The sequence below is a fragment of the Exophiala viscosa genome (genome assembly GCF_022695815.1).
Source record: "Exophiala viscosa unplaced genomic scaffold EDD37scaffold_4, whole genome shotgun sequence".
Classification (NCBI taxonomy): Eukaryota; Fungi; Ascomycota; class Eurotiomycetes; order Chaetothyriales; family Herpotrichiellaceae; genus Exophiala; species Exophiala viscosa.
In genome coordinates, this window is record NW_026944356.1 from 2,162,745 (window position 1) to 2,189,535 (window position 26,791).

General features: G+C 51.6%; 9 protein-coding genes across 9 annotated transcripts; 1 reads left to right on the top strand and 8 right to left on the bottom strand.

The window, feature by feature from the left end:
• Window positions 1–643: 643 nt before the first annotated feature.
• On the top strand, window positions 644–2,295 carry EDD37DRAFT_649797 (surfeit locus protein 6-domain-containing protein; the record flags this gene model as incomplete). Its single annotated transcript, XM_062818175.1, has 3 exons — window positions 644–661; window positions 716–799; window positions 856–2,295. 3 exons carry the CDS (start codon window positions 644–646, stop codon window positions 2,293–2,295), a joined length of 1,542 nt encoding a protein of 513 aa, XP_062671361.1.
• A 145-nt stretch (window positions 2,296–2,440) lies between these two features.
• On the bottom strand, window positions 2,441–4,431 carry EDD37DRAFT_389443 (MFS transporter). The gene is made up of 4 exons (XM_062812208.1): window positions 3,987–4,431; window positions 3,912–3,940; window positions 2,701–3,844; window positions 2,441–2,625 (listed from the first exon to the last, which is right to left on the bottom strand). The coding sequence occupies exons 1-4, from the start codon at window positions 4,277–4,279 to the stop codon at window positions 2,475–2,477; spliced, it is 1,617 nt and encodes a 538-aa protein (XP_062671362.1). The 5' UTR covers window positions 4,280–4,431; the 3' UTR covers window positions 2,441–2,474.
• Window positions 4,432–5,143: 712 nt separating this feature from the next.
• EDD37DRAFT_629651 (cyclic nucleotide-binding-like protein) lies at window positions 5,144–6,382 on the bottom strand. Its single transcript, XM_062816538.1, has one exon. The coding sequence runs from the start codon at window positions 6,368–6,370 to the stop codon at window positions 5,492–5,494; it is 879 nt and encodes a 292-aa protein (XP_062671363.1). The 5' UTR covers window positions 6,371–6,382; the 3' UTR covers window positions 5,144–5,491.
• Window positions 6,383–8,442: 2,060 nt separating this feature from the next.
• Window positions 8,443–10,557, bottom strand: EDD37DRAFT_649800 (uncharacterized protein; the record flags this gene model as incomplete). The annotated part of the gene is made up of 3 exons (XM_062818176.1): window positions 8,443–10,013; window positions 10,082–10,434; window positions 10,535–10,557. 3 exons carry the CDS (start codon window positions 10,555–10,557, stop codon window positions 8,443–8,445), a joined length of 1,947 nt encoding a protein of 648 aa, XP_062671364.1.
• A 751-nt stretch (window positions 10,558–11,308) lies between these two features.
• On the bottom strand, window positions 11,309–13,360 carry EDD37DRAFT_389581 (uncharacterized protein). Its single transcript, XM_062812210.1, has 2 exons — window positions 13,138–13,360; window positions 11,309–13,082 (listed from the first exon to the last, which is right to left on the bottom strand). Exons 1-2 carry the CDS (start codon window positions 13,269–13,271, stop codon window positions 11,438–11,440), a joined length of 1,779 nt encoding a protein of 592 aa, XP_062671365.1. The 5' UTR covers window positions 13,272–13,360; the 3' UTR covers window positions 11,309–11,437.
• A 282-nt stretch (window positions 13,361–13,642) lies between these two features.
• Window positions 13,643–15,807, bottom strand: EDD37DRAFT_608926 (uncharacterized protein; the record flags this gene model as incomplete). The annotated part of the gene is made up of 2 exons (XM_062815086.1): window positions 13,643–14,560; window positions 14,644–15,807. 2 exons carry the CDS (start codon window positions 15,805–15,807, stop codon window positions 13,643–13,645), a joined length of 2,082 nt encoding a protein of 693 aa, XP_062671366.1.
• A 295-nt stretch (window positions 15,808–16,102) lies between these two features.
• Window positions 16,103–21,187, bottom strand: EDD37DRAFT_686628 (lysophospholipase nte1). The gene is made up of 2 exons (XM_062819919.1): window positions 20,617–21,187; window positions 16,103–20,571 (listed from the first exon to the last, which is right to left on the bottom strand). The coding sequence occupies exons 1-2, from the start codon at window positions 20,889–20,891 to the stop codon at window positions 16,332–16,334; spliced, it is 4,515 nt and encodes a 1,504-aa protein (XP_062671367.1). The 5' UTR covers window positions 20,892–21,187; the 3' UTR covers window positions 16,103–16,331.
• A 47-nt stretch (window positions 21,188–21,234) lies between these two features.
• Window positions 21,235–22,546, bottom strand: EDD37DRAFT_389712 (uncharacterized protein). The gene has a single exon (XM_062812211.1). It carries the CDS (start codon window positions 22,396–22,398, stop codon window positions 21,331–21,333), a length of 1,068 nt encoding a protein of 355 aa, XP_062671368.1. The 5' UTR covers window positions 22,399–22,546; the 3' UTR covers window positions 21,235–21,330.
• A 604-nt stretch (window positions 22,547–23,150) lies between these two features.
• Window positions 23,151–26,725, bottom strand: EDD37DRAFT_563448 (replication fork protection complex subunit Swi1/Tof1; the record flags this gene model as incomplete). Its single annotated transcript, XM_062813965.1, has 3 exons — window positions 23,151–23,302; window positions 23,351–26,594; window positions 26,645–26,725. 3 exons carry the CDS (start codon window positions 26,723–26,725, stop codon window positions 23,151–23,153), a joined length of 3,477 nt encoding a protein of 1,158 aa, XP_062671369.1.
• Window positions 26,726–26,791: the final 66 nt, after the last annotated feature.

Below are 26,791 nucleotides of genomic sequence, written 5' to 3' on the forward strand. Positions count from 1 at the left end.
CCTGGCGTGACCTCAATATGACATCCACGTAAGAATTTCTTTCTCAGCCGACGAACTTTGTATGTCATTTGGTGCATTTCCGCGGCGGTCTCCGAGATGACGGTGGTGCCGGTGACGATGGAAGTCTCAAACGACAGGCAACCGGCATGGCTTGAGGGCATCGAGAGTGTTTCAACCAGAGGCCAATGGTTCCTAGGGACCAAAGAGGAAGGAATCTCAGTCCACGGGTCGCACTGGTCATTGTGGCCCACGCACGGGTTCTGCCGCTTAGTCTCTTCTCTTACCTATTCTTGTCGCTCCAGGTATGATGGATTCGAGCAGTGCTATGCCCTCTGCGGCAGTCTTGTTGTACAACAGTAGCAGAAGACCACAACAGTGGCATCATGTAGTCGAGATGTTCTTGAACTCATCTTATCCGTGCAATCGTATTACTATTTACTACCCCTCAGACACCCAATCAATCAAATGATGAAAATCTCCGCCAAGACTGCGCTCATGTGTTCTCCACCTCGGCGAGTCGGTGTGCGGCTTCGAGACTTTCGATGTTCGTCCTGGAACTTTTTTTCGCCGCTGAGCTCGACAGGATCAATGAGGGTAGAAAGTGAAACCAAGTGTTAGGAGATTCAGGAAGATTACCGTCAAGATGCCTGACGAACTAGAGGTATTCACTTCTCTGCCAAATCTTTTATTTACCGCCTGCTGACACAAAACTCAGGAACGGCTCAAAAGCCATGCACGTGCCTTTGACAGTCTTCTGTCTTTGATCCCTGCGAAGTTATACTATGGTGAAGATGTCAGCGTATGCCAGTTCCGCAACATTATACCCCAGAGAAAATTAGCTGACGGTACGGCCAGGATCAATGGCAGCGAAAAAAGCAAACACCAGAGCAAAAGCGAGCGGCCAAGATGGCAAAACTCGATCCCGACAATTGGAAAAGTGCTAAAGATGTCATGGACGAACGAGCTGCCTTGAAGCGGAAGCGGGAGTCTGATAACGAAGAAGACGAAGCAGATCCAAGTATCCTAGAAAAACCCGGCATGGAACAACCTAAAGCAGCCCCAACCGCGCAGGCTGCTAAGGTCAAGAAGCAAAAAATTGAGACCAAGGCCACAACGCAGCCGGACAGCGAAGAGAAGGAAACCGAGGAAGACATCAGACGTCGAAAGGCACTCCAAAGAGCCGAGAAACGAGCACTGAAGAGTGAGTTGAAAGCACAGGCAAAGGAGAAAAAAGAACGACAAAAGGCCAAGAAGAATGGAACAGAGCAGGATGGACAGTCAATACCAAGGGAGGTACAGCTGAAAGAGCCCATCGATCTAAAGTCACAACCCTTGGTAAACGACGATCAAGCCTCCACCGCCTCTTCTGAAGAGGAACTACCAGAGATTTTCTCCCCACCGCACGAGTCCACCACATCATCAACATCATCCATTCTACCATCAACTCTCGACGAGCCCATCAAACCTCAACTCTCCAATCTACAAATCCCTTCAGCACCTAGTGATGAGACCAGCTCCAAGAACACGTCCGCCTCAGGAACACCTCGCGAGAGACTACAAGAGGCCATTCAGCGACTTCGAGCAGAGCGTAAGGCGGACAAAGACGACGCTCGCGGCCCCAAGAATCGACAGGAACTCCTGGAACAACGACGCAAAAAGGAAGAAGAGCGCAAGGCCGCCAAGAAAGAGCAAAAGCGACGAGAAAAGGAAGAAGAGGCACGTCGACAGGATGAAGAGATCGCCCGCCGCTTCTCACCAGGAGGTTCGGGTTCGCTACTGGCGTCTCCTCGCTCTCCTCAAGTCGGTGACAATGGTCCCAGCACCAACTTCAGCTTTGGTCGCATCGCCTTCGATGACGGCACACAATTCGACCCATCGTCCTCCACGGTAGTCGAAGACCATAAGAAGAAGGGACCTCGAGACACCGCTTCAGAACTCAAAGCCGCCATGGCCAAGAAGCAGCGACTAGCCGGCCTGGACGAGGACAAGCGCAAGGAGATCGCGGAGAAGGACATGTGGCTGAACGCCAAGAAACGTGCCCATGGTGAACATGTCCGGGATGATACAAGTCTGCTCAAAAAGGCCCTGAAAAGACAGCAGGGTCAAAAGAAGAAGAGCGAGAAGGAATGGACGGAACGCCTCGAGGGTGTTCAGAAGGCACAGTACGCCAAGCAAAAGAAACGAGTCGACAATTTGGCCAAGAGGAAGGATGAGAAGGGCTCTCACGGGAAATCGAAGAAAAGACCTGGATTCGAGGGTAGTTTCAAGGGCAGAACTGGTGGAAAGAAGAAGTAATCTTCTCGAGCAACGTTGTGAAACGGACATGAAGAAAATGATAATAAACATGGTACTAAGCTCACACTTCTCCTTTCTCTCTTCTCGTGTAATGGTATCACATATAAGGTGACCTTCTCGTCTACGGCCTCCATAACAGCCTTATTCGACCAATTAACGACGTCCTGAAGGCTCGCATGTTACCTCGCTACAGGCTGCGCATGCTGCGCGTAGGCACTCCTCTGCCGAATTCTAGGTCCAAACTTATACAGAACCCACGGAATAGGCAGGAGCGCAATGGTCACAAATCCTAAAAGGCTTGTAGCCCATGCCACGCCCAAGGCACGATACCTGCCCCACAGACTCATCAGCAAACGCTCATACCCCATGCAGCGGAAACCAAGGACAAGGAGAAAGGGCACTTACATCTGCACCGTGAAAAGCGGAAACACCGCCCCAACAACATACCTCAACAACCCATTCGCCGCAGCGGCACTCGCCCCTGCCAACGGCCCATACGTGTCCAGCAGATACAACACGCACGAGCAAAAGACCAACAGATTGCCCACGCCGAATGGGATCGTCGCCAAGATAGGTGAGATCCAATGGACATCGCTGCGCGCCGACCACCCAAACCAGAACAAACTGATAGGCAGACAGAAACTCCCAATCATCGCAGGCCAGAGTCTTTCCTCGGGCGGTAGAGGTGCAAAATCCCCCTGAGCGCGTTTCTTCAACGTCTTCTTTTTGTATGTCAATCTGTCCATGATACTGAAAATCAGCGTCGCCATCACGACGCCGATTCCAATGCCCAGGAACACTAACCCGGACTCGCCGACATTGAAATGATACACCTGCACCTGTGGATACGGCGATTGAAATACAACCGGGAATGCTGCGAAAAAGCCAAACAACACGGCGAAGTTGAACGCTGTGTAGATGCTGAAGAAAGCGACAATACTCTCTGTGGCAAGCATAGTCAAAGGCCTCAACAAGGTAACAACCAGGATGAAATGCATCTTCGACATTCCCGGTGGGAGTGGGTTCTTTGGTGGTTGGAGACCGAGTTTCTTCGCGCGCCGCTGAAGTATAATGCGTTTGTACGTTTCTTTCGAGAAAATGGTAACGGCGTACGCGAGGACGCCCCAGAAAAGTATGATCCACTGCGTCCAACGCCATCCTTTCTTCATGGCGACGTATCCGCCAATGGCCGGTCCCAGCGCAGGCCCGAAAAAGGGCGCCATGAGGAAGAAAGCACTCGAGACGGCGCGATGGTAATGCGTGAACAAGTCAGCGTTGGTGCCCGCTCCGACAGCAAGGCATCCTGACCCACAGAGGCCGGCGAGAAGGCGGCAGGCCACGAGCGAGCCGAAGGATTTGGAGAAGCCGGCGCCCAATGTGAACAGTAGCGATGCAGGGAAGAAGAGGATGTACACTGCACGACGGCCGTATGTTTCACTGATTGGGGCGCTGACCACAGGTCCAATGCCCAGGCCTAGCACGTAGATGCTCAGTGGGATGATTGCGGCTGTTTCGCTGATATGAAAGTCACGGGCGACTTCGGGGATGCCTTGGATCACGATCGTTAGAAAACCGGACGCGTAGCTTTTGTCTGGGGACAGCTGAGCTGAACTTACTGGGGCTATAAACCGACGATCCAAAGGTGCTAGGTCCTGTCAGCGACGCATCAATAGCAGTGATGAAAGCCGCACATAGTAAAGCTCTGCAGAGCAGGCGTAAGGGTATGGTATATCTTCTTCGGAATCGACCAGTTATGAGGGTTGTCGGGATCATCGTCTCGGTCCCAGTCCTGTGCGGTCGTCGCTGGCGCTCGATCTGAGCGGCCAGTCCGCTGTGTCCTCTGGCTGGCTTTGCTGGTGGACTTTTCGAGCTCTGGCTCGGCCGTTGCAATCGGGACGGGCATCGAGTGCGTCGAAGAACTATCTGAATCGAGCGGTCTCGACATCTTCTCTTCTGGGGCTGGTGATGGGTGACTGTCTGCCATGACCACAGCTTGGACTTCCGAAGGGAAATGAGAGGATAGTGAATTGCTCTTTCCTCCGCAGAACGGGGTGAGGAAAAGGCAAATATACAGCCAGCAGTCGAGCTCCGAGATCGAACTCAAGCAAGCCAGGACCGCTCCTTTAAGGGTCTGGCAGCAGCTAGAGAGCCATGCCTCCTCAGCCACTTAGTCACCACACAGATTGAAAACCGAGGTATACCAATAGCCAAGCAAAATTTCCACGGCAGCTTTGTCACAAAGACCAAGGAGAAATAGTGATCTGGCAGGAAACACCCCAGCAGAAGCCTTCAACGAAGTTGCAAGTAGTGAACCGCGCTCCACACGAAATCTGGGTTAGTGAACAGTCACAGCATCAACATTGGACTTGCCTCGGGAAAAACATGCAGATTGTATGCGGAGTATGTATGTGGTGCCTCAAATGGGACGGTGGAGGGTTAGGCTGAATAATGACAACATAAACAGCGAGATGTAAGGGCAACAAAGGCGCACTTGACCTTGCAAGCGCAGCAAAGACTGGATCGAGAGTCCATTGCCGCTCTTGAGTATACTCCTCCACAAGATCCTCGTATGGATCAGTAATCATGGCATTCCATGGACGTCAGGGGCGTTGGTTCAACGGCTAGAACGGCAGGGATGGCCGCCAAAGTGTAGCAGGAGGGTTCATGTCTTCGAATGGGTGAGGAAGGCGAGAAATGCAGGTGAGGAGTGACATTTAAAGACTGTTCGCGAGCGTCAGCCTGGTTGTCCTGGATTTTGATGATTTAGTCAGGGATGGTCATCCTTTGTTATCAGATTCTTGTGCACATGGAAAAAAGGGTCCAGGGAATCTTGCCGAGGTACTGCTGACGTAACTGAGCATATCTCAAGAGCACGCACGCGGATGTATGTTCAAAGGCTACAACAGATGCTCAGAATGAGGCACTTCTTGATAAGAACAGGCCAGGTAGGCACAGTCTAGGATACGAGACTTCACCATAATCTTCGGCCGACTTGACATGATACAGCAAACGCGTTGAAACTCAACCTGAGCATTCCCGTACTATCAAAACTAAGTAGCGCAGTTCAGCCCTAATTCATGCTGGTATCTTGTCCTGTCGTTGATTCATAGTCTCCTCAGTGCTCACCAAACCACCGATCCATCAATTCCTCGCGTCTTTGACCAAGTTCAACTCATCAGACTTCGTTTCCAACGCCCTACGTAACAGTCTTCGATTGGCTGAGAGGATCCAGGTGATCTCCAGCATCGTACTCTTCCCGTCTCATGATACTCTCCACAGGTCCAAGAAGTCGTTTGAATCCATCCCTTCCGAGCTTCGCAACTTTGGCAGCGCTTGCTGCTACCACAGTCGCAGCACGAGGCTTGTCGTCCAGGAGTGCCAACTCACCAAAGAAATCACCTCGGTGATATTCTTTGACAGCTTTCTCGTCCTTGTATGCGGTAGCTTGGCCGGCTTCCAAAAGGTAGAAGGCATCACCAGGCTCGCCCTCGACAATGATCTTTTGACCTGCTTCGAATTTGACAGTCTCCAAGGCATCGGCGATCTTGGATCGTTCGTAGGGTTTGAGTGATGAGAACAGAGGGACTTCCTCCAGAAATCCTTCGTACATCTTTCGCTTCTGGAAAGCATTGTCCATGAGAATCCGGCGGAATGTGAGACGGTCCAAGGCCCACAGTAGTCCACCCTTGGAAGCACTGACTACTGTAGCAGCACGAGCAGCGTTGTACATCAATGCCAACTCACCAAAGCTGCCTCCTGGTCCAATTGTGCCGACCTTGTTGCCCATCCCTTCGGGACCAGCCTCAACTGAGCCAGCGGGGTTGATGTAGATGTTAAACTCGCCTTCCTCGATGATGTAGAAGTAATCACCTTCGTCGCCTTGAGTGATCACTTTGATGTTCTGGGCAGGAATGGACTTTTCGACCAAAGCATCCAGCACCAATCTGAAGGAATCTTCGTCGAGACTGGAGAACAAGAAGTTGCCAGCCACGGCATGTCGGAGTCGTTCGTACTGATCAGGTGTTTTTGAATGTTTTGGAGGTTTCCAGTTGCCAGAGTCACCTTCTGGTTGCATGGACTCTGCAGAGACGGAAGTCCTACGGCCTGCTGCATATTTACCTTGCACCTGCTCTGTTTGTTCTGGTTGCTGCTGTTCTGTCTCGCCCTCTGTGCCTTGAGTACCTAACCAGTTGCCAAACAGTCCTCCCCCTGCGCCACCTGCTGCAGCCCCAAAGCCAGAACCACCAAAGGGCGAGCGTCCTGTATCTCGGGATTTGAATGTAGCATCGGTAGGTGAGGCGAAGTGATCACGCTCTTCATCCTCCTCTTGTATGCTGTTCTTGGCTGCGAAGGGGTTGCGGTTGTCGAAAGGACCAGCAGTGTCTGCCATCTTGCCGTTGGATTTCGTACTAGGTGCTTTGCTTGTGGCCCGCTCGGACTCGAGCTTGCGTTGGAAGAAGTTCGCACAGTATTGTATGGGGTCGTCGGGTTTGGCGTTGAGCAAGTCTTTAGTCAGAGCATCAACGAGGGTTTGATATGAAGCAGGAAGTGACATTGAAGAGGCGAGGTTTTGAGAGGTGGGGTTGGTTCTACTGGAGTTCGGGTAGGTAGGATATCCGTGAACTGGGGAGGGATAGGTGAGGATGGATCCCTTGTGGTACTGTAGACAAAAAGTGGTCTGTGTGATGATTCGTAAAGGGCGCAGGCAGGGTAGAATGCCTATCCAGTGAGCTCAGTCTTGATCCAATGTCGTCTGCGTATCGTCTGCTGCAGTGGAGTGAACCAGGTCTGCTGGTGGGGCGAAAGCAGGTGAAATCGAAGATGACGCACTGGAGGGGTAAATGGTGGTGTTGCTAAAGGCTTCGAGAAGCTTTAGAACCAACTTAGCGATTAAATGGGAAGTCGGTGGATGATAAAGGGAAAGGATGGAAGTGGTGAAAGCGGGTGAGATCAAAAGGTAATAAGAAAGTCAAAGCTTGGAAAGAGTTGCTCTGACAGCAGATCAACTTTCTGCCTTGAGAAGCAGCCACCATGCAACGACTGTATACAGGCAAGCAAAGAGCTACAATATCTAGTAATTCTTGTCGAGGGAGCCAGCAAAACTGCGCGGAGCACGGGCGGCTGCGGCCTCTTTTGGTAGCTTTAAATTATTGCTGATCTACAGCACATTGGCAACGATGGGCGTGTGCACCCTCTCCTTGCATGGTTCATTACAGTCGAGCTTTGACGCTGGCGGCTCCTAGCTGCACATTCCATCTACGCTCGTGCAGGCGCTGTGCAGTTTGATTCTACTGCTTCTTTCACTTTGCACTCCGGCTTATCGACCGATGCGGACCTCTCAAAAGAGCGAAACACCACCTGTACCCCTCAACAAGTGCGTTGCATACCACCATTGAGAGTAAAGCACTACGGGTGGAAGCGATGTCATAGCCAGAAGCTTTCTAGCGGTCAGGGCGATGGTTCAAGGCCCTGATTGGCCTCTCATGCCCATCTTATGCCTACCCTAGTTCAAAGCTTACCCTTAGGCTTTCTAGGCTCACGCTACAGATGGCTTCTAGCTTCCTTTGCATCTTGACTCTCGAGAGGTACTAGGCTTCGAATCAGAAAGAGGGCAGGAAAGAGACACAACATACCGGACAACCCTGAAGAAACAGACTCCGTCCGTGGTGTTGCTATGCTGCCTCATGACAAAGAAGCATGTGCAGCAGAAGATAAGCCAGAAGTATGGGTTCGTTGCTCCATGTGATGCTATTATTGATTGATGATGGAGCACGGGCGATCGAAGATGCACCGCATAGATCATCATGATCGTCCAAAGCCAGCCACCGGCCCGTTTATGGCTGCTTCTGCGTCTTCTAGAAGGATTCTAGAATATCAAGACGCAAGATGATGACTTTTGAACGATGAATTAGCTATTACACGAACAAAAATGCCTAAACCATCTCTGCCAATAACCACACAACTGAAGGGGATATCTACAATGACAAACAAACCCAGATCAGAGGATCCGCTGTCCAAACCCAGCAATGCGCCGTTACCTCGCAATGCACCCCGTTGCCCCTTCAGAAACCCCTTTCATCTGCACGAGATACATACAAGCCGCCAGGCTGCTATTCGTTTGCCGATAATGCAAACTAGAGACACTTTTTAGTCGAAGATCTTCTTGAACAATGAGCTGATCCGGTTCTTCTTCTTCTTATCCTTGCTTGTCGACGCAGGACTGGCGGTAGGAGTGGTGGTGGCAGGCTTCTTGGTAGGTGTAGTAGTAGCGCTTGATGGAGTTGTCGTGGTCTCCTTCTTGGATGCTGGAGCAGCAGATGTGGGTGCTGCGGACTTTAGAGTCTCCTTGACAGGGGTAGCCGAAGTCGCTGGTACATAGGAGCTTGTTGTGGCTGGTGCGGCCTCAGTCGCTGCAGGGGCAGTTCCCTGGGCGTCATTCGCGTTCATCATACGAACCGCGGGTTCGTCGGCCAGCGTAGGATCCTCCGTACCATCCGAGACTGCCGCAGCGGCTGCGCTCGACACACCTGGAGCACTACTGGTGTTATGCGGAGGGGCATATTCGGTGTTGTCGCCTTCCGTCTTCTCGGTGACAGTGCTAGTCTGCGCAACATTACTTGGAACCTCGGATCCTTCAGCTCCGTCGGCGATTGCGGCAGCGGCGACCGACGAGGTTCCAGGAAGAGTTTCGCTGGTGGTCTCCCTTGTTGTGGATGGGGCAGTCGCAGAAGTGGCCGCTGCAATGGTTGGTGCAGGCTCACCAGCCTCTTCGGTTTCAGGCACTTTCGTTAGGAGCTCTTGTTCCACTTGAGCCTTTTCTCTGACAGCTTCGGTAGACGCAGCCGCTTCGGGAGAAGTGTTAGCCTCGGCTACCGACTCCTGGACAACTTCGGGCACCACTGAGGAAGTAGCCTGAGCGTCTACATCTGTGGTAGAGACCTTATTCAACAGCTCTTGTTCCACTTCTGCCTTTTCTCTGACCGCTTCAGTAGAAGCAGCCGCTTCAGGGGAAGTGTTAGCCTCGGCAAGCGAATCTTGGACGACTGAGGGCACAGCTGAGGAGGCAGCCTGGACGTTTGCATCTGTGGTGGGGACTTTATTTAACAGCTCCTCTTCCACTGCTGTCTTCTCCCTTACAGCTTCAGCAGAAGTGGTTGCTTCTGGCGAAACGTGCGCCTCTGCGATGGACTCCTTGACGACCTCGGGAACAGCAGAAGTAGTAGATTCAGGCTCATAGACTGTAGCTTCCTTGCGCTCTTCCAATGGGACCTGACCTGCCAAATCTGCAGTCGTAGAAGTAGGTCCAGCTGATTGAGTCGTGGGACCAGCATCCTCAAGCCCGGCGTCTTTGCTCATTGGAAGGGAAGACTCCGGGATCAAATTTTCCTTCTTTTCAGAGGATGTCAAAGACGACGCAAGCCCTCCGAGACCAAGCGCTGATAGCGCACCTCCAATGTAAGATGTTGAGCTACCGGCATTGTCATAGTCCTGCTCTGAGGTCGTGATTGAAGAGTAGATGGAGTTGGAGGTAAATTGATTGGAAGGAGGCACCTTCTCACCAGCCGGAAGATCCACTGGGTTTTTGTTTTCCGTGGTGGGTGGCAGTGGGTTGACGCCGAAGGACTGTTCTTGTTCATTTGCCGGGGTTTCTGGGAATGCTCCTGGCGGGCTGCTTTTAGTGGTTTCCTTATTGAGGGTAGGGTAGGACGCAGATTCAACTAAGGGTGGGACGTAAGGTCAGGATTTGATGCATGTTGCACACAAGACAATCCTCGGTGTAGCTTACCTTCGGTCGCCTCTTTTCTCGATTCCAAGGGCACCCCACCAGCCAAAGCCGCGGTGGTGCTTTCTGGCGCTGCACTTGAAGTCGTCAAGGCCTCAGGAGCGACGTCACCCTTGCGGCTGATTTGCTCCGGGTGCAGAACGTTATTGACATTTCCATGGCCGTCGTCTTCGGTAGCGGCTTGAGGGTCGATGACCCAGTTGTCGTTGACGACGAACTTGTAGAGTATCTTCTTCCCGGCCTCCGGCAATCGCACCTCCTTTTCCCAAATGTCGCCAACCTTATTCAACTTTTCAGTCTTGCCCCAGTCGTCGAAAGTGCCGGTGACGTGGACATCGTAGGCGTCGGGATGTGGCCTGAAACATGTTAGTAATGATGGTGAAGAATTGGACGCGACTCAGGAGTCTGCAGTTGCGCTGTCTCATCAGTCAGCAGCGCAATTGCGCGCTTACTCACCATCTGAACACAAAGCTACCCATGATTGTTACGTCGGTGTGCAAATGACAGGATAGTGGTGGAAGGAAGAGGGGATGTAAGTATGCAAGACTATGGCGTAATGCGCAGGATCAGTGTTCAGGCGACAGCTTTCAATGCTCGAGCTTTTGCGGAAGAGGCGCCGTCAATCGAAGACTCGCTTGATCTGTCTTCCAGTGGACTAAAGGAATGTAGACACGCAGTAATAACAATTAATGGCGCGAAGAACCGACGAGTGAGTATGTGGATGAGTTGTAGGAGAAAATTGTGTATCTGCTTAGCAAAAGTAAGAAATGGAGAGGCGGGTTTAGGAAGAGAGTTGAGGTGGGATTGATGAAACGCCGTACTATGCACAGGCTGCAGGCGCCGACGAAGCTAAACTGAAAATCAATGCCGAATGAAATTGACGCGCTTTGGGGGCGCATACGCCTTGCTCCTGCCACTGGTGGACTGACTGGTAGCCTGGTAAGAGGGTCACTGGACTCACTGCAGGGTCTGGGTGTTAAGGAACAGCTGTCTTTTTTATCCGCAGCGACGTCTTCTATCTTCGACGACGGCTATGCTTCTTCGATATTTACATGGTGTTATCAGCTTCGTCGACGACACAAGCTGCTGCAGAACATTTAAACCGTGATCAGCACCCACTAATCCCGCCAAATACATAGTACAATACAAGTCCCGACATCCTTTTCCTTGCTTGATGCGAACATACACACATTTGGCCATGTTCATCCGAACTGATATCATTATATACTCACATTATTCCACTGGCCACGAAATCACCGTCTCTCGATATCAAGGCTGACTCCTGTCCTTGTTGGTTTCACTCGCCAGATTGCCCGTACTTCTTCCTATCTTCATTTCTTCCCTCCAGGTGGTTCGCTCCTAGAAGGTGTCAGCAGACCGGTGAGGTAGATTAAGGTGGTAAAAGCTTACCACTTCAGCCACGCCAGGCCCCTTGTACACGCTACCATATGGTCCGTTCGCCCAAGCCTTGCCCTCTTTCGCCTTCTGGGTCTCTACGCGTCCTTTCTTGGAATACTTCCGCCTGTACCACTTGCCATATGCGAGCAGATAGTACAATCTGAAACTCAAAAAGGCAAACTTGTCGTTCTCCAGGTCCTCAGGATATTCGGCGCCCAAATCCACAGCAGCGGCAATGCCTGACATTATAGCCACCTCATGCGCATTGACCATGGTCCAGCTCGAAGCGTACCGGATGTTCTTCCTACCCTGGAGGAACATCATCCATGGTACGACGAACAGGTAATGTGTGTAGCTATGGCAGAGTTGATGCCACCAATCCTTCCGGATTATCTTGGACTCGTCGATCTCGTGGTCCGACCACAAATGTCCATCACGGCCCTTGTTGAGATAGATGGTCTGGAAGACATGATCCTCAAATGGTACGTTGTGGGGAAATTGGGCCTGATAGTTGGTTGTGTCGAAGCACATCTCCAGCCTAGACAGATCCTGCTCGTACATCTTGATGTAGTACATTGGACGGAAATTCTTGCTGGCTGCTTCACAGCGTGCAGTCTGATCACTGCCTGAGAGAGACTTGGCAGCAATTGAGTCATCATAGAAATTCTGATAGTGCTTTTTCATGTAGTCTGCATCCGTATGGGTGATGGTGATATCGTCCGAGAATTTGGCAGATCCGAGCACTTGACGTTCGCGCCATGAGGCGGTCTTACCAAGGGCGATCTTTGCTGTGTCGGCAAGCACGCAAAGCACGATCTCGTCATAATGCTCCTCGAAAGTTGGGGCATCAGGGTCACCAAAGACCGGGTTATGGTGGTCGGGCATGGGGGTACGCTTTTTCAAGCTAACGATCACGCCGTTCTTGTCTCGATTCAGGACTTTGACAAGCTCAGTGTTCAATCTGACCGTAACGCCACGCGATTCGAGGTCTTTCCGCCAAGTTGCGTAGAACTCGGAAAAGTTTGGAAATACGACCATGGGCGGCATGTTGCTTGCAATGCTTTTTGAGTCGTACGGATACCACATGCCGTAAGTCGGACTCGTGCATAGACGCTCAAGCATCATGGTAGGTACTTCAGGGGCATAGTTTCCGGTACCCAGAAATAACGCAACCATGGGCAGAGCCACGACGTTGGTGAACTCTTCCGAAAACATCCAAAGCTTGAAAAAGATCTTCATCGGGATCAGGGCGAAGAAGATCTCAAACCAGCGCATGAACTTCAGGACAAACGAGAGGCGTTTGACTTCGCTTTGATGTCGAGCAATGAGGTCGGTTGGGAAGACATTGGACCAGAAAGTCTTCTTGCCCAGTCCGAACGAAACTTGTAGATTCACTGGGTCGGCATGGTAGCCTTGTCGAGCGAACATGGTCATAGTATGGTGGAAGATGTAGCTGCCACCCTGGACACCTTGGTTAAACCAGCTGGCACCATGTCGTTCTTTGTCCAACTGGTGAGAGAAGGCTTGTCCGCCGCAATAGTCGACGGCGTCGATCAGGGTAATGTCGTATTTGTCGGTATCGCTGAGATGATGTGCACAGCTCATGCTAAACCCAGGTCAACACAGGCGGATCTAATTCATCACTTGCAAAGATTGCTTACCCTGCTGCTCCTGCACCCACGATCAACACCTTCTTTTTACGACCATCTTTGGAATTCATGGCGGTGGTTGAACCGTGTTCAACGTCGTTTAGAAATGGCTTGCTGCTGCTGCTGCTGCTGCTCCTGCTAGCCATTAACGAGGAGACAGGATACTAAAGTATTGGCGGTAGCAAAGCTCATTTCCAGAGCGCTGCTACGCTGACTCGTATATAAAAAGCAGCCAGGTCTTGTGGCTGTCTTTTTGCACTTCTTCATGACAATTACATTGAATTGACGACGTCATGAATTGGGCGAAGATCGCACGGATCTTTCAGCCTTGTGAGATCGATCAGATCTTGCTGTTCGAGTTCCGCCATTGGTCTGACCACAAGCCACCTCCAGATCCACCAACCACATCAACGTCCTTCTTCCTCCCATTCACCAGAAAACCAGCGACTTGACTCCCAGCTGTTTGGTCACTTCAAATAGGAAGAAACAACAAGGAAAGACCTTACGCCCACCTTTCTCAACCTGCACCAAACGCAACGTCTCCCCAGAACAACCACTCGCCAATCCCACCGTTTGATTGCGCCGCTTCTTGCTGAAACATGATATCAAAGTCATCCATAGGCATCGCCGTGGACGCCGAATCTGGAGCAGTCTGATGCATGAGCACATCCCACATCCGACATAGCGAGGAATCAACATCCCCAAGAAGTCCCGCTTGCTCAGCCGTAAGCGTACAGCTACCCTCCGGCACAAAGTCCATCTGTCTCCGCGTTGACACGGTGAGTTGATACATCCTCTGGAAAGTATTGATACTCCCCCCAGCCGAAGGCCACTTCCATCTCATCTCTTCCTGAACTTGAGCAAGAACCCGCAGATCCTCCTGCGCAACAGTCCATAGTCGAGTGTACCTGTGACAAGAAAGCAGCGCAATCGCCGCAACAAGCGCATAAAAAGTAAAAACGGGGTTCAAAAACCGTACCTCGTCCCGAGAGATAAGGTCGGAGAAAATGCCAGCGATCGTTGAGGATGCAATCACCGCGGCAAAAGAAGACGGCCGACCTAGTGTCCTTTCCCGATACAGCAGGACGACAGCGACATAGTACAAGACGTGAAGTTGTCGAGCCTCAAAACTATACGGTTTCAAAATCTGAGCGTCGCCATCTTGTGTTAACCTCAGCGACCGAGGCAGCGCTGTAATCCACTGTGATAACGACTCCTGAGTACCAGTTGCATGAGAGTGGAGCGACGAATCTGTATTCAACGCAGCTTTGACGAATCGCCCGACAATCACCGCTAGATCGACGTAGGCGATAAACACCACGCCCGTGGCAGGTGTAACGGGAAAGTCTTCAACCGTCGGCCGAGGAACGTCGCAATCCTCCAAGTTGATGGCTGCTGGCCGACCGTGAGCCGCACTGATCAGACAATCGCGAGCCTGTAGTACACCATACCCGTCAGCCGTCCGCACGAGCGTATTCGATGCATCGCAAGACACCATGTAGAGAGTAGGGATCATACCACAAGCGTCCACCATATTCGCCGCCTCAGTCTCTTATCAGGCAATGCTCTCCTACGATGCAACCCCGTCTGCTGCGCCAGACTGACCGCCACCCTAACCCAGTGAGTCGAAGTATTACTCGACACCGTCTCCGGCCCATGAGGATTGAGCCAATGCAGCAGCGACACCGCTGTCAAAAGATTCAGCGGATCGCGCTCGAAGTCGAGATAGAAAAGTGTATTAGCACGGTTGTAAAAGTCCTTTGACAACTCCAAAGACTCGGACGAAGATGAAGACATCCGACGTCCAGCAAGCAAGATCGCGTTGACGAGCAAAGGCGAACTTTCGGCCATAGTGATTGCAACGAGATGAGAGCGTTCAAGCACGGGATCCCATGGATAGCAGTATGTCCAGAAGTTTTCGAAAAGGGCCTCGCGTGTAGGGTGATCGGGTAGGGCGAAGGTCTCTTGAATATTACAAATCTTGGTGCGGATGTCAGGCGAGAGGGAGGAATAGTGATGTTCGATGTTGCTAACGGTGTGCATGTTGGTGTCCACTGCACCGTCCTGAGAGCGGTACACCTCTGAGTCCGGTGCGATGTACCGCGATCGCTGCATATAGCCGGGTTCGTATGGCCTATCTAGAGACATGGGCGTAGACGTAGGCGCGCTGGCACTGGTGATAGGAGGGTCTGAGCCGGACAATACACGTTCGGGAGCGACGACAAAAGGCTGCGGATTCGCGAGTGGACCGGACGACCATGTCTGTTCCCCATCCTGACGCTCGCTGGGCTGACGGTCGGCGTGTCGTAGCACCCTTGGTACGTCCCGATTTCTGGTCCGCCGAACATCGTTGCTCAACGAAGTTGTTGTCGCCCCATCACCAACAGTAACGGACGAAGCGGTAGCTTGCTTCTTGCTGGCCCTAAGACCCGTGCGGACAGACGACTCGGTAATCTCCTTGTCGCTGACTACACCCTCACTATCGCCAGTCGCACCGACAGCCTTCTTTCTCCTCTTCCACGGTCGACATTGTTGCTCGGGCTCTCGTGCACAATTCGTACATCGCCGCCTGGTCGCGCTAAGGTCGCATCGGATTTTGCGCGAGTGACAGGCTCGACAGGCTCTTTCGGTGCGAGATATATCTTCTAGATTGGAGTTGTGTCTTCCTACCCTGAACTCCATCTAGACTTCGTGCCATCTCATCGTCGTGACATACTAGCAGATTGACATGAATGTCACAAGTAGTCGATGCATAAACTGGTCGGACTTAAGATTCACCAAACACCGGAAGCGATACTTGATCAGCCTTGCGCGAGCCAGCCATATCATACCTCACCTTAAGCGTGACCACCTTCACTAGCAATATATATTTGAGACCCGAAAAATTGCTTCAATCCACAGTGAAGCCGAGAGATATGCGAAATACAGAACTTGAAGATTGCTGAGTGGTAAAGATCCTGGTCTGAACCCAAATAACCCTATTTGGTGAGGCCAGGATCGAACTCCCCCAATCCCCCTTCGTAGAAACGAGAAAAACCAGTACGGCTGGTTTCACTTACCTACAACCTCCATAATGGAGCTTGTGAGGAAAAGTCTTTGTTTTTTTGGTTCATAATACTCGTTTTGGTTTGGATATTTCGCCTTTTTATGAGGGGGCCTTTCAAGCACTTCTGAGACCATCACGACCACTTATCCCGCCAGAACATCTAGATACTAGCCCGTCTCGGAGCCTGTCCTCGGAGAAGCTGTTTGCCTTCCTCGTCTTTAAAGCCAGTCCACATATCAATCACGTCCAAGTTGCCTTCATTCTTCAACCTCGACAAAAACTCCTTCGCATAGTTATAGCTGTTCTCATAGATCTCTTCCCACGACCCAAACTGCAATGTCCCGTAATGGTCGACTGGCGGACGCATGTACACGCAACCCGGAGTATTCTTTGCCCGCTCCAGAGCATCAACCGAACTCACGTACGCCAGCCGTGCTTGGATATCGTTGAGCGAGGGCGGATTCGGTATCGACGAGAAAGGATTCCATCGGTTGTAAAGCGCCCAGAAGCCCGAAAGCGTATCGCCATATTGTTGCGGAGTGTCGTCATCCTGACTGCCCACATCAACAGCAAAAACAAGATCGGTTCCAAGACTCTTCATATGCTGTACAGTCAGATTATCAATGTATCCGCCGTCAAGGAGCATGCTTCCATCATCGCATATAGGCGGTATCAAACCGGCGAGAGACATGCTCGCCCGGACATAGCGCCACGCATAGCCTGACGTGTGGATCTCCGGACGTGACTTGCTGATATTCGTGGTGTTGCAGTAGAAAGACAACCAAAAGTCTTCGATCTGAGAATCTCCAAATATCTTAAACAGCCCGCGATTGAACTCGTGACCAGTCGTGTACGACGCAGACGGGTACGTCAGGTCAAGGGCGAAGCGCCACATACTGCCCATCCTGCCCGCAAACTGCTTGGCTCGGCCATACATAGGCACCATGTCCGCATCGCGGGCGTAGAGTGCGCCCATAAGAGCACCTATCGAAGTGCCGCCGATGATGTCGATTGGTATCCCAGCCTCTTCGAGAGCACGAATGACTCCAACGTGTGCAATACCACGAGCACCACCACCACCAAGGACTAGACCCACAGACTTTCCGCATAACCGTCGCGCCATTCGATGAAAGTCACCTTTGAAAGGTGTGTCTGCCGAGTACAGGGGAGCTTGCCGCACTCTTCTAGACGTGTATTTCTGTATCTCGGCTTGAATGACCTGTACCCTCTGCTTGATGGCTGACCCCAACCGTCGGGGTTGAGCATGTGGAGTAGCTTCGGGACTGGCACGGAAGGCCATTTGTATGTGATGGTGACCTCCATTTATCCACAACCTGTTCCGTAGCCACTGTCGTGTAAGTCCAGGCCGGACATATCGATCCACATGAAGAAGCACAAGCTCCTTTCGAGCCGTTGTCTTCATACCGAGGAGGAATCGCTCGTACTCGCCAATGCTGGGCGAGCTTTCTGCTAAGCCTACCAGTAAGATGCAGTCGGCTTGTGAAATACACGTCTGCGTCCAAGGCGCATTCACACTCGTATCGGCAATATAGAGCAGCATGCCATATTTCTCCTCGAGGTCGGCAAGATATTGTGACAACTTCAGCCGGCCCATCCGGCTAAAGGCATGACGGCCGAGATGGTTGAGGATTATCGCTTGATTCAGCAGTGAGACCCCGTTGGGAACGCCCACTTGGCTCATAGCCGCCAGTAATCGATTTCCGAACTCAATGACTGGCACTCCAGCTGTGACTGGTAACACTGCCACTGTCCGCAGGTTATAGTTCGATGTGGTAGACTCGCTCACTGCTGTTCTTGTTCTATCCGGTGCTTGCTCAGTCAAAGGAGCTTCCACAAGCGCCCTCATGCGCTGTGCTATCAGTTTTGATATCTGAATAGTAATGTTGGGATGTTCTTGAGCAAGACTGTTGAACAAGGTTCGCGGGAATTTGGCAAGTTCCGTATCTCGAATGGCGTGCAAAGTGGCAGGTCTTGTTGCATCTGTCATGACCTCCAGCTCACCAATACTCTCGCCTTGACCATATTCTCCTGATACGCGCATATTGCCACCCTCGCCTTCTCGTACAGCTCTCAGACGACCATTGAGTACGATATAGATCGCATCACTGTCATCTCCCTGGTGATGTATGACTTGTCCAGCATTGATTTGGACCCATTCCAGCGCGAAATCAATGTGAAGGATCAATCGTGGGAGCAGGCTAGTCAGTCGTTTAGCCATCGTCAACAACACGATCGGGTACTTCTCGGCCACCCTTTCCAGGGCGGCACGTGGTAGAAATCCGACATACACGTCGGTCTTGGCTGTCACATCGGTAAATGATCTGTAGGAAGACAGTGTCCCAACATAACCAGCAACGCCACCAGGCTTGACCAAGAACAAAGACTTTTCCACCATTCTTTTGGACTCTTTTGCTTTGCCAGGGCCGCCTGGTAACGAAGAAGCTCGAGAATTCGATGTCTTTGTTCTTCGCAGCCGGTGGAATGGCTCTTCTCGACTATGTTTTCGCCCATTGTAGGTTGGTGAATCTTTCTTCTCTTCCTTCTCCTCGACTGGAATACTGACGTCCAAAAACCCGTCGATAACATAGTAGAGACCTGGATTTCGTTCACCCTGCTCGACCAGCACGGAACCCTTCGGAAAGAAGACGATTTCCACATCATCAATGAGTTCGTCGTTCAGAGAATGGCCTTGCAATCCTCCGGTAGCACTGGCCACGGAGACAGACATAGACTCCGAATCGCCATCAGCGAGGTCATCATAGGGGTCGATGAAACCAAAAGCGTTGTTGAAGATGGCCGTTTGTCGCTTTGCGTCGTAGGATACCAGACGTGGCGATTGTTCCACCGAAGCAGCACCTCGCCGTGAAGACTGGCTGCCAGCCTCATTAAGCCCAAGCGCCTTGGCCATACACTCGAGCACTGATTCGCGGAACAAACCATCCTCATTCATAGAGTCCTGGCGATGAAGTGTTTTATCGGGGCCAAAGGGCGAGAAGAAAGGCAGCTCACGATTTCCCATTGGGCTAGTTATTTCCGACCTCGGCGTTTCTGGTGCGCCCATTCCTGTCCAGTTTGAAGTTGATCGGATATGGGTCATTGGTCGCTGACTTGGCCGGGATGTCCCATGAAGGTCACCTGAACTAACATTCCTGTCTCCCATGCCAGGCCGCAGCACTTTGGGCGCCAACGCAGGCGTTAATACAGGAGTCAAGGCAGTTGGCGTGCCGCGCGCCGCAGCGATAGCCGCTTCCCGGCGCAGATTGCTTGAGGACCTGCGTCGGTTTGCAGAAGGATTATGCAACGCGATTCCCTTGGTCAGCTCTTCTGGCCCGATGCGATCTCTTTCCTTGGTGAACTTGTCTCGAAGCCTGTCTAGAGCAGAACCCCGTAAGTGATTTGGCAGATCAAAACTGGTGAACTTGTTCATAGACTTCTCGATTTGCAGGACCTCTGAAGTCAGGCCCAAATATTGATGCGCCGTTGACAAGGTGACCCGGTGCAATCGTGTCAGGATCACCTGAACTATGTGCGCGGTAGCTTTTGGATATACTCTCGTCAAACGGCGAAACGCACTCGCTGGGATTATAGCTATTGTAGTATCCACTGTAGCCCTGGCGACGATGTCTGGATGTACCGAGGAGGCCGCTCTGGGTCTCGCTTTGGGTGTCTTGTAATCTGGGTCATCATAGGCCTGGTCAAGCGTCAGCGGCGGGACATTGGGTAGTCTTTGTCGAGGGTGCCCGTTCGCGGTGCCTGGACGATCGAAGGCTGGCGTTGATGGCTGGGTGGCAGGACTTGTGATATTGGAATCAGGAGTACGAGAGAAGGCACCAGCGAATCGTGAGGCAACAGGATGCTGCTCGTCGTGGCGTAACTTAACATCTTCGGTAAAAAGTGACAATATCGAGAAGAGGGAGGACATGGAAGCTCCGTTCTTGACTTCGGTGAGCAGCTGGTACCCTTGGTTGCCTTCGCGGTATCCCTCGTCCTCGTCGAATAAGTCTACAGGGGCCTGTCCATCCGACGTGTCCCTCAGGGACTTCACGAATATCTGCACAAGCCCATCCACGACCAGACAGAACCCCTTCTCTTCCTCGAGCAATAACGTTTCGCCGGCAATGAGTTTCCTAGTCTGCATTGTCCGGGTCAACTCGTGAAACACTGGCCGCTCCAAATACCCAAACACCTTGATTGCCTCGAGGAATTCATCAAGATAATTTGACAAGCCCGGTTTGGAATCTCCTCCTTGTACATCTGGAAACAGATCTATTTGCACCTCTTTTCTCTGCGGTTCCGCTGGGAGACGTGTGTAGACATTGAGGAACCGGTACCGGATGAACCAGCTGATGGTCGACACAATCGCCAGGGCTATCAGAAGCCTTAGATGGTCAGCCAGGCACGGTCTCGGAGGTCCGGGCACTTACAAAGTAGTGAAATTCATGGTGAATGTCAAACTCATTGAGAACAGAGTAAACAACCATGTTGGTAAGGTGATTGTGGTAAAGGTGATGGTCCAGAACAGGGCGCCAGGAATGAAAGTTATCAGAGCTCCAAGGGCAGAGAGAAAGCCAGACGGAGGTGGTGCCAGGTCGACATGTTGTCCAGCAGCACTCGTCGAGGCAGAGAGACTAGGTGCTAGCAGGCTCGAGGACAGAGAGCCGGCCATCGACGATGCCGCGAGGATCGCCGAAGAGGACATGCTAAGGAAGTGTACAGGTCACAAGGGCCAGACATTGCTTCTGACTAGCTGGTTAGCATCGAAATGCGGGCAGATTCATCGTGCGGTGGTGGTCAGAGAGAGAATGTCCAGCAAGCATTGTTGATCAATAAAGAGTGCACGTGAAAAAGTATGAACGTGGTGGTGCAGGTCAGAATCCCACACTTAGACACACCGTCGGCACGTCATTTCTTTGGGGGTGGCTACAGTACATGGGGCAGTTGGGCAGTCCACAGGTAGAAGGGGGCGGAAATGATATCCCGCTCTTCGTGCCGCAGGTGTATTGCTTAATGTGATCCACCGCCTTGTCTCTGTGATCGACTCATGCTGCGGTACACTTTATAACTATCGCATTCTTGGAAGACAATACAGTCTGAGCATCTGCCAACAGAAAATGGGTATCTGACAAAACAAAGTGTAATCATCGCCTCTCGTGAACTAACCGTCCTCCAACCCAAACCCGCCGTATGTTCCTGTCGTCCCCGTTCCATACCCATTTGGCGACTCTATTCTCCCAACTTTCCCATCCAAATATGTCCACATGCGTATCTTCACCCTGACCGTCACTCTCAACATCTCCCAAAGTAATCTCTTGTACATCCCAGAGCATTCCCTCCTCAAAACCGCCGAGACGCCCTTCCATACCCACAACTTTTGCTCCGCCCATGGTAGCCAGCCACAATGCTTCCGCCACACCAAGATTGTACCTGCTGTCTCCGTCGTGAAGGAACCCAACATGCCGACTGACAATGCAAGCATTTCTCACAGCGTCGAGGATGCTCGTACTATAGCCGCCACTCACATCCGTCCCTAGGCCTACCTCGATGCCTTCGTCCAGCAACTCCCGCACCGGGCAGAATCCACTCCCCAGCGCACTGTTGCTATTTGGACAGTGACTGATCTTGCTTTCCCTCTGTTTGACCAACCGCATCTCCTCTCTGCTCAGGTGAACTGCATGTGCCAGGATCGTTTTGGGTGTCAACAATCCGTGATGATCGTAGACATCTGCGTAGCTTGACCGGTCAGGAAACAGCTCTTTCACCAACTTGACTTCGTTCAAATTCTCCGAAATATGTGTTTGGATCCTAAGGCCCTCTTCCTTCGCCAATTCACCGAGCTGGCTTAAGGTCTGGGGTAGACAGCTAGGCGCAAATCTTGGAGTGACAATGTGAGCCACGAGCTCACCAGAGGCATCCAAAGATCTGCAATGTGCTATGCTCGCCTTGGTGTTCGAGATGGTCTGCTCCGTGCTCTCATCTCGATAGTAATCTGGACACATTTCTGGCTGATCCATGCAGACCCGTCCAATGTATGCTCGCTGACCTTTGGCAAAAGTGATATCTGCCAGTAGGTTCGTCGCATCAACGTGAATGGTCGCATAGTATGATGCCGTTGTAGTTCCATTGGCAAGTGTCCGTGAGACCAGACGGTTGTATACCGCCTTTGCTCGAGCAAGCGGCTCTGGGGAACTGACGGCATCTTTGTACATAGGAGATTTGACGTTTCCCAATGACGATTCCAGCGGAAACGTGTACGTCGTAAGCCAATCCAACAATGTCGATTTGCCGAATATACCCACGTTGGGATATTGCGACGCATGTATGTGTGTGTCTGGGAAGCTGTCAGTTTTGCCCACCTCCTGGGTATTTCTCAAAGCGTGACTTCTGCAACCACATACCTATAAAACCTGGGAAGAAAAAGCCGCTGTCCTTGGCGACTACCACAGGCGCCTCAACTCCAAACTTGCTGGCAGCATCACTAGGACTTGTCACCGTCCAATCGGCCTTCTTGATCACTCCTCTGCCGTCGTTTCTGTCCACCAGAACAGCGCCAGTCCGGATCAATAGGTTATCGGGCCGTGGCGCTGAAATAAATCGACCAAAGTAGATTGTCTCCCCACCCATTTTCAAAATCACTGCAGCGCCAGAAAAGGACCGAGCTCAAGGTTCTCAAAATATGAAAACAGCAAGAAAAGAAGCCAGCTTTAAAGGAAACGGGAGCAAGAGAAGTCTTATCAAAATGGAAGCTGAAGAAGCAAACAGAAACTGACAGCCAATCAGAATTGTACACGGAAGGATGTCGGCGGGCGCCGACGACCCATTAATCCCAATTAGGTCAACAAAGATGTACGACCATGATCGAGCAAAGAAGATCGTCAATACCTCGTGTTGGACGGCAATATCATGCATGTTGTCGTATGCTGCTGGCAGATTGCAGAACGTTTCCATTACTGACTACACTTCATTCGTCGTCGTCACTGTCAATGATAAAACCAGCTCGAATCTGCCGCCGCCGTGCAGTAGGCACAATATCCTCATCCACGTCGCTGTCGCCTAACCCTCCTTCTTCTTCCTTTGCCGAAGCGACAACTGTCGACGCACGAGGTTGAGTCTCTCGGAGGACTGGCTTCTTAGACCCCACGTCCTTGACTGTGATCGAACTTTGCGACGACCAGGGTGTATCCTCATCACCAGACTCATCATCCGTACCTGACTTCCTCTGAGGTTGCGATGAGGCAGTCTCATTCGGCTGATCGTCAAGCTCGTGCATCAGCACGTCATCGTCGCTATCGTGCTCTGTCTCTTGAGTCTGTGGCAGTGATGCTTTTTTGGCTTTCGCATGCGACTTGGCTGGCTGCTCACTGATGCCCAAAGCCATCTGGTTGCGGATATTGTTCTCTTGTCTCTGGCGTACTTGCTCCTCCCGCTCAAAGAAGAGTCTGTCTTTCTCTGCATCGCTTTCATCGTCGCTATCTCTGATGTAGGCTTCACTCTTGATCTTGCGCCGCCGCTCCTTAGCAGCCGCTTCACGTGCAGCTCTTCTGCGGGCTGCAGCTTCTTCATCAATTTCGTCTTCTCCATCTTCATCCATAGCACGCTTCCTCTTACGTTTGGCTTTCAGCTCTTCGATTATGTTCCTAGGCTTCTTGCTCCGTGGGTTGTCTGGGAACAAGAACTCTTCCTCGCCTTCAGAATCAGTAATGAATGCATCTCGAGGAGCGTCCTCATCATCATCGTAGCTTCTCTTGCTCTGTTTACGCGCTCGTCGGATCATATCCTCGGCATCTTCAGTTTCATCAACCCCCTGCCAGGGTGTTTTCTCGTATTGTTCGATAGTTGTCTTTGACTCTGTGAGTTTGTCTGCAGTGATGTGTGCGGGCACGATCCAACTAGCCCCGAGCACGTCCTCATCCCCGAGTTGCTCGAAATCAACAAGAGTCATAAACAAACGTAGGCGCCCGTTCTTGAACATGGCCCATTTTATGTCTTCAGACGTCTGGTGGAGTGTGAAGACAGTGGGTTGGCTGATGTCGACCTCTTCAGGCAGGGTCTCATTCGATCCATCCGCCGCTTTGATCGCCGCTTCCTTCCGAGCCTCAGCTTCGGCGTCCCAAGCGTGCCTCTCGTCGAATGCCTTTCCAAGCATGTTCTTGACCCACTGCACAAGTTCGGACTTTCCATCCTTCAAAAGCACAGTCACCACAATTCCAATCTGCTCCGCACCGTCTCTTCCCGGGGCAGGCTTAATCTCCAGTGATGCAGGAGCCCGAGTTGATGCGATTGTTTGCTTCTCGTGGCCGAACTCTAGGTAATGTAGTGTTGAGCTTATCTTGCTGAAAAGCATTTCCACCATCAACTCCGGTCGCTGTTCGAGTTTCTTGAACATTTTCCTGAACACCTGCTTTGAAAATTCCGACCATTCCTTGTACATAGAATGCTTCGTGTCAAGGCCGTCTGGGCCGTTGATCATCTTGTAGAACAGGGCGATTATGTCGACTCGATATAGCAACACAGCCAGATCTTGTTTGAATGCCAATCGGTAGAAAAATCGGTGTGCTCGTTTGAGCTGCTCAGTACTGAGATCTCTGTACAATGTGACCAGGGCTACGAAAGTGTCGACAGATGGCTGCGTGGAGAATCTTGCTGCGAATCGATTGAAGTCGAACTTGCGTTCCTTGGAGACTTGGACAGCATCGACTATGTCCTCATGCTCTGGATCATCGTCTTCGGCCGCAGGATCATTGCCTGGTTGGGTAGCCCGCTTTTCAGCCGCTTTGCGCTTCTTCGCTCGTCGTCGTGACCGTATCTGTAAATCAACGTTCTCTTTGGAGTATCTTTCCAGAATGCGCAAAAATACATGTGACAATTCTGTGCAGGCATCAAGATAGCCAAACCCTTGATCTTTATAGTCTCGCAAGATCTTGACTATCCTCTCATGAGTCGTCTCTTCGTAGAAAATGCGGTTTTGAATGTTGTCTGCGATTTCTTGATCTTCTTCCAAGCGGCTTTGAGTCATTTCCTGTACTGTAAGCAGAATTTGTGTGAAACACCGCATGCTGGCATTGAGATCCTGCCATTCCTTGTTGTCCATCGACACTTGCATGAACCGGTTTAGCATGATGAAGGTTTCCTGGTTGAGAACCGCTGCCACCAGAGAATAACTTTCGTCCTCGAAATCTGCTCGCACCTTGTCTGGCTTGAGTTCCTTCTTCTGAGTCTCTCTACGCACACGCTCTGCTTCGAGAAACCATGCGACTGCGTAAAAGAACTGGCGATAGTTGACATCGGTCAAGCGCTCCGCTTCTCGCTCAATGGCCTTACGTAGATAGGTGAAGAATGGGTTGAAACCAGAATCAAGAAACTCCTCGACGAAATTGCGTAGCTTCTCCGCCGCAGAATCACTAAGTCGGGTGGTCCGGTTGAAATCGTGGATGGTATGATCAAGATCTCGACGCTTTTGCTGTGGCTTCTTCCACTTCTTCGACTTGTCAATGTTGAAGAATGCTTGTTGGTCGTCTTTCAAATTATCTTGTCCGGAAACAGCAGACATCTTCTGGTCCTCGCGTTTCACCCAGATCATCGTACCGAACCGGCCGTGTCGACTCCACTGGTGGCGTTTAGCATCCTTTGCCTTGCTGTCTTCGAGTGCCAGTGCCGTGCTGAGATCTGTTATACCTTGTCCCTTCCGTTCCCGCTGCGTCATCCATAGACTCTTTGGATCCACACCCTTGATCAGGTTGAAGATGATGTCGAGGACAATGACGTCCTGGTGGTCGAAGTCTTCTCCCATGTTCGAACAGATGGTAAGCAGCAAAGCGAAGACATCCTGCTCTCGGAACGACTCTATGGTTGCTGATCTTGAGACCTCGGAGTCGAATCCCTGGCTCGGCAGGTTGGGAAGCTGCTGGATGACTGCAATATTCCGGAAAAGGTAAAGCATGAGTTTGAGGATACCTTCATCTCTGCTCGTTCTGGCTTCCCTTGCGACCGCAATTGAGGGTAGCCCAATGCGTACGACCTGGCGAAGAATACTGCTAGTATCGCAGCCCAGTATTGCGACCTTGTACAACACCTGCATTTGCTGGAGATATGGCGTATGTCGGGCGTGATTCGCGGTCATTTCTCCTCCAGTCTCCAAAGGCCATGTCAGAGGAACGAGGAGTTCCAGACATGCCAACGCAACTCTTGCCTTCAATTTGTTATCATTCCCATCTTCCGCCCATGACGCGAGGATTGGAATGAGATCTCCTCCCACAAGTTTGGCTTCTGCAAGGCATCTGGCAACGTCCAGCCGGTTGTTTTTCTCATCATATAACTTGAGCCATCGTTTCAGGTCGCGAAGACAGGCAAGGGCGTCGTCACCGAGTACGTAGCGACCATCATCGTCCGTGCTGGTGCCACCGAGCTGGACAACGTCAGCTTCTCTTCGGGTGCATACTCACAGCGACAACATACGGCATTGACAAGACTGTAAACATAGGCCCTGACTTCGGGGTGGACAGTCTGAGCTTTGCTGAAAGGGTTGTCTTCCTCCATATCGGCGTTGGTCATCGATCAAGACATGCTGGTATGGAGTCAGCGAAATTTCCGGCGACCAAATGT